General features: G+C 43.5%; 1 protein-coding gene across 1 annotated transcript in view; it reads right to left on the bottom strand.

Annotated features, from left to right (window-relative positions):
• Positions 1-6: 6 nt before the first annotated feature.
• LOC116854165 (GTP-binding protein Di-Ras2) overlaps positions 7-4,510 on the bottom strand; it is a 181,011-nt gene continuing 176,507 nt past the window's right edge. Inside the window, exon 8 of the mRNA XM_032835817.1 lies at positions 7-1,446. Within this exon, the coding sequence (XP_032691708.1) occupies positions 1,242-1,446 (205 nt within the window). The 3' untranslated portion in view covers positions 7-1,241. The remainder of the gene's footprint in view (positions 1,447-4,510) is intronic.

The following is a 4,510-nucleotide window of genomic DNA, read 5'->3' as shown; positions in this document are numbered from 1 at the left end:
TCTCTCTCTCTCTCTCTCTCTCTCTCTCTCTCTCTCTCTCTCTCTCTCTCTGTCTTCTACTTGGAACCTTCGAAAATATTTACACCGAGAAATACAAGAGGTCATCTGTTCGTTGAAAAAAATTATATAATACCGCCGCTAAACATCAATTTCACGTTCATACTGTTAATGTATATACAGGATGTTCCAAAGGAGACGTGTATCGACAGAGGAAGCTCTTTCGTTTTGTATAAATTCGCGCGTGTCTTTATCTTAACGTTAGAACCACCAAAGCAGTCCAAATGACGGGTTCGTAGTTTTTTCTAAAAGTTACTTATGTCACGGTGCATTTGATACTCGCAATTGACGTAGAACAAAACTGAAGAGAGCAAATCAACCGTTCCCCCTTGCATTTCTCTAAAAACCTGTCATTTTGACCACTCTGATAGAAACAGATCGTAAATCGTCGGCAATTGTAGCGTTAATCTTCCGGTAGTCGCGGTTACCTGAGAAGAACTAAGCGATTTCACTTCGGTACAGCACGAAGTGACGACCGAAGAGTGACACGCGGCATATTTTGCCTGTCTTCCTATCAGTCGTACTCACGATCCCAAAATTGTAAAGACTGATACAAGGTTGTCTCTTAAAAGAAATGCCGCGTTTTCCTTTCACATTAATAAAATGTTTCATGAAGCTTCCTTCCATTTCTGTTCCACCATAAGCCGCGACTAGCGGAACGTTAACGAAAATTCAACAGATCGCTCAATCACCGTGCGATTCTCGCGCTAAACGAGCTGCCCGATTGCTCTTATTCCGCGATCGACATTTCCCCTCTAACAGGATCTTACATTTAATCAGGACCTCTCGACACTTTGGGCCGGACGCATTTGTCCGGGAGAGACCAATCTCGGGATATAATCACGACCCCTGCTGTCGATACACACGCTTCCCGGTGGACTACAAACCGTCGGCTCATATCTCCTCGAGTTTAGCCACCTCCGGACAGACAGCCTCCGGCAAACAGTCGTTCCTCGCACCTTCGGGATCCCGTGGATCAACATCGCCGCTCGGCGGTAAACACCAACCCGTCCACCGGTCATGAGGGGGAGATTGCGAGTCGCGCCCTCGCAGACGGCGGGTCAACGAGTCTTACCTCAAAGCACTTCAGCTTCACTCGCACGCACGACCGTTCACGAGCGTCGCGTTTTCTCGCGATTGTCGGCGGTTCCTGTCTGTCCGTCGTCTCCGTCGGCTGGGTCGGCTTACGAGATGTTGCAGTCGTCGGCGTGAGCGTCTCGGATCTGCTGCTTCGTCTTCCTGGAGGCACGTCTGATCAAGCTGCGGCTACGCGGCTTGCTCTTCACCTCCTCGGTGACGGTGACCACGCTGGAGCCCTGAGCCGCGACCACTTGCTGGGGATTGCCGCCGGGACCCGCGCTGCCGGTCCTACCACCGGGACTGCCGGACCTGCCCTCGCGATCAAATGACAATGGATGAACATTAGAAACCATCGGAAGTATCGTGATTGCGCGGGGAGGTTTGTTACACGGAGTGTCAGATAATCACACAGTCATCTACACAGCGCTATTGCTCGAGGCGAAATTTTGATCCTACTGTCGGTCTCAATATTCCACTTGGCACCTATTTTGACATTTTGTAGCTTATATCAAGCTCTTTTGAACTTAATCCAGGTTGATTGATAAGTCAAAATAAAAATGCAAAAAAAAAACATTTTGTTAGCAAAACTCAACTTTATTCTTTAACATAATCTCCTTTTAGCTCAATACACCGAGTCCAACGAGTTTCTTTAAGCTTTCCAAATAATAAGAAGTTTCTATACCGCTAAAATATGCGTCTCCCATTCATGTGTTTCCCATTCAACCTCTTCATTTGAAGCAAATCTCTTTCCCTGGAGCCATCTTTTGAAATTTGGAAACAGGTAGAAGTCACACGGGGCCAGATCTAGAGAATACGGTGGATATGGGAGCAATTCATACCTCAATTCGTTCAATTTTGCCATTGCTTTTACCGATTTGTGACTGGTGCATTGTCTTGATGAGAGAGAATTTTTTTCTTCGCTAAATGAGGCCGTTTTTTCTTGATTTCATCATTCAATCGGTCCAACAATGATGCATAATATTCTCCTGTGATTGTTCTTCCTTTTTCAAAATAATCGATGAGGATTATTCCATGTGCATCCCAAAACACAGTGGCCAGAACCTTTCCAACCGATTGTTGCGTCTTTGGTCGCTTCGGAGCACTTCCACCCTTTGTAACCCATTATGCCGACTGTTGTTTCGATTCAAATAAATAATGGTGGATCGATGTTTCATCAACGGTTATATATCGATGCAAAAATTCCTTTGATTTGCGCCTAAACATGTCCAAACAATGCTGAGAAGTGCGAACTCGTTCACGTTTTTGATCGATTGTTAGCAATCGCGGCAATCTTGCAGTTAGCTTTTTCATACCCAAATTTTCGTGTAGGATATTGAACACACGTTCAGATAAGATGCCCACAGCAGCAGCTAGTTCACGCAATTTCACTTTGGGATCATCCAACACGATGTCATGGATTTTTTTCACTCATTTCTGGTGTAGTCACCCCATTTGGACGACCACTGCGTCGTGCATCCGATGTGCTGGTACGACCACGTTTAAACTCAGCAATCCAGTTATACACGATTGCATTCGACGGAACGGTTACACGGTTGCATTTTCCCAAAGTTTTTTGGAAGTCCTCAATCATTTCTTGCGGTTGCAAGCTTTTCAAATAGAAATACTTAATCACTGCACGAATTTCAGTTTCTTCCATTTTTACAAAATATCAAAGGTTACATGCTTTCGGTGGCTGTCATAAATATACTGATTGTCATAGTTGTCTGCAACTGTGTAGTGAGAGGTTTGAAGATTGGCACTACTGGAAATTCACGGCGCATTGGAGGTAGCAACACCACTAATGTGTCATTCTAAAGACTTATTAATCAACCTGGTATTTAACGTACTACCTTTGCCAAGAGATTCTCTTTAGAACGTACAAGCATTTTATACGTTTTCCACCCCAAATCATCAGAGCACAAAAAGCAATACACAGTAATTATTTGCTAATTATTTACTTTTTTTCTGCAGAAAGTAATTTTTTGCTGCAGCCATAAAAAAGATATGAGTGACTAGGTAGCTTAATATTAATTATTAATTATTAATTTAATTTTTGCTGTATGGAAATGCTTTTTTTAAAAGTGGCTAGATAACTTAATATTAAGCAAAAATCGAATATATCACGAATTTTTTGTTATTCTTTACTGTAGAAAGAAAATTGTTAGCTACAGCCAAAAAAATTACAAACGGATAGATAGCTTAAGAAGAGTAAAGTACTCTTAAAAAAGTGGATTGTTTCCACAATTGCATCGTTATATAGCTTGATTTATTTGCTTTCGATATTTGTTGGTCGCGATTTTTTTGCTCACGAAATACGATATCCAAACAAGCTAAAAGAAATACACGAGACCATCGCTACAAGAATAAAATGCTTTTAAAAAATGGATTGCAACGATGCAATTGTGATGGAAACAATCTACTTTTTAAGAATACTTTATTCTTAAACTTGTTATCCACCCATTTGTAATTTTTTTGACTGTAGCTAAACATTTTTTTTTTCAGGTACTCGTGGAAATTTTGGATAATTTTTCCTCAGCACCAAAAATCCTTCTACTCTTATTAATTGACAACTTTTCGCATAGCTCCCCAAATTTCACCGGATTTTTACTGTCGCGTAATCCTTTAAGAGATTACATGCGCAGAAAGCTCTCGAGAAGCGGAGGTTATTTCCACGCGGAACGCAGAGACTGACCCAGACGCATTTACCGGGCGCAATAGTTGAAAACTAGCCGGGATGCGATCTAATACGCAATGCTCTTTCCACGAGGATTAAAAATACACTCTACGCGCGCGAGCGTGTGTATGCGGTTCACACAGCCGCATAACGAAATAACCGACGACGCGGCACAATGTACAAAGTGCGGCGGCGAACAGAAAAAAAATTATATATATACATCAAGCCGTGGTAGCGCGAGAGCTCGAGTACTATCGGATATCAATAATAGTATATACGAGAGAGAGATAGAGCGAAGGATCGAGCGCGTTCCCGATTGTGCGACACAACCGCGCGGCGCCCAGCGTGCAAATCGTCGTCGTCGTTGTCGTCGTTGTCGTCGTCGTCGTCGTCGTCATTGTCGCCATCGTGCAGATTCGAATCGATCGCGAGATCATAAGCAGCGCCGGAGGTTTCGCAATTATGTTTGCGTCCGACGCGTGTCCCGACAGCGTCGATCGACGCGGACAGCCATTGAAAACTTTTTGGATTGGACCAGCTGTTTTGTTAGCGCGCTTGTCGATCGATCAGGCGTGCACAACGAGTCGCAATTAAATGGCGATTTTGCCAACGTGAGAGAAAGACAGATAGAGAAAGAGAGGGAAACAGAGAGAGACAGAGACAGAGACAGAGAGAGAGAAAGAGAGAGGGGGGGGGGGG

The sequence above is a fragment of the Odontomachus brunneus genome, unplaced genomic scaffold (genome assembly GCF_010583005.1).
Source record: "Odontomachus brunneus isolate Ranch 3 - 2012 unplaced genomic scaffold, Obru_v1 Obru_scaffold_009, whole genome shotgun sequence".
Lineage (NCBI taxonomy): Eukaryota > Metazoa > Arthropoda > Insecta > Hymenoptera > Formicidae > Odontomachus > Odontomachus brunneus.
This window is presented reverse-complemented; position numbering and strand designations above follow the sequence as displayed.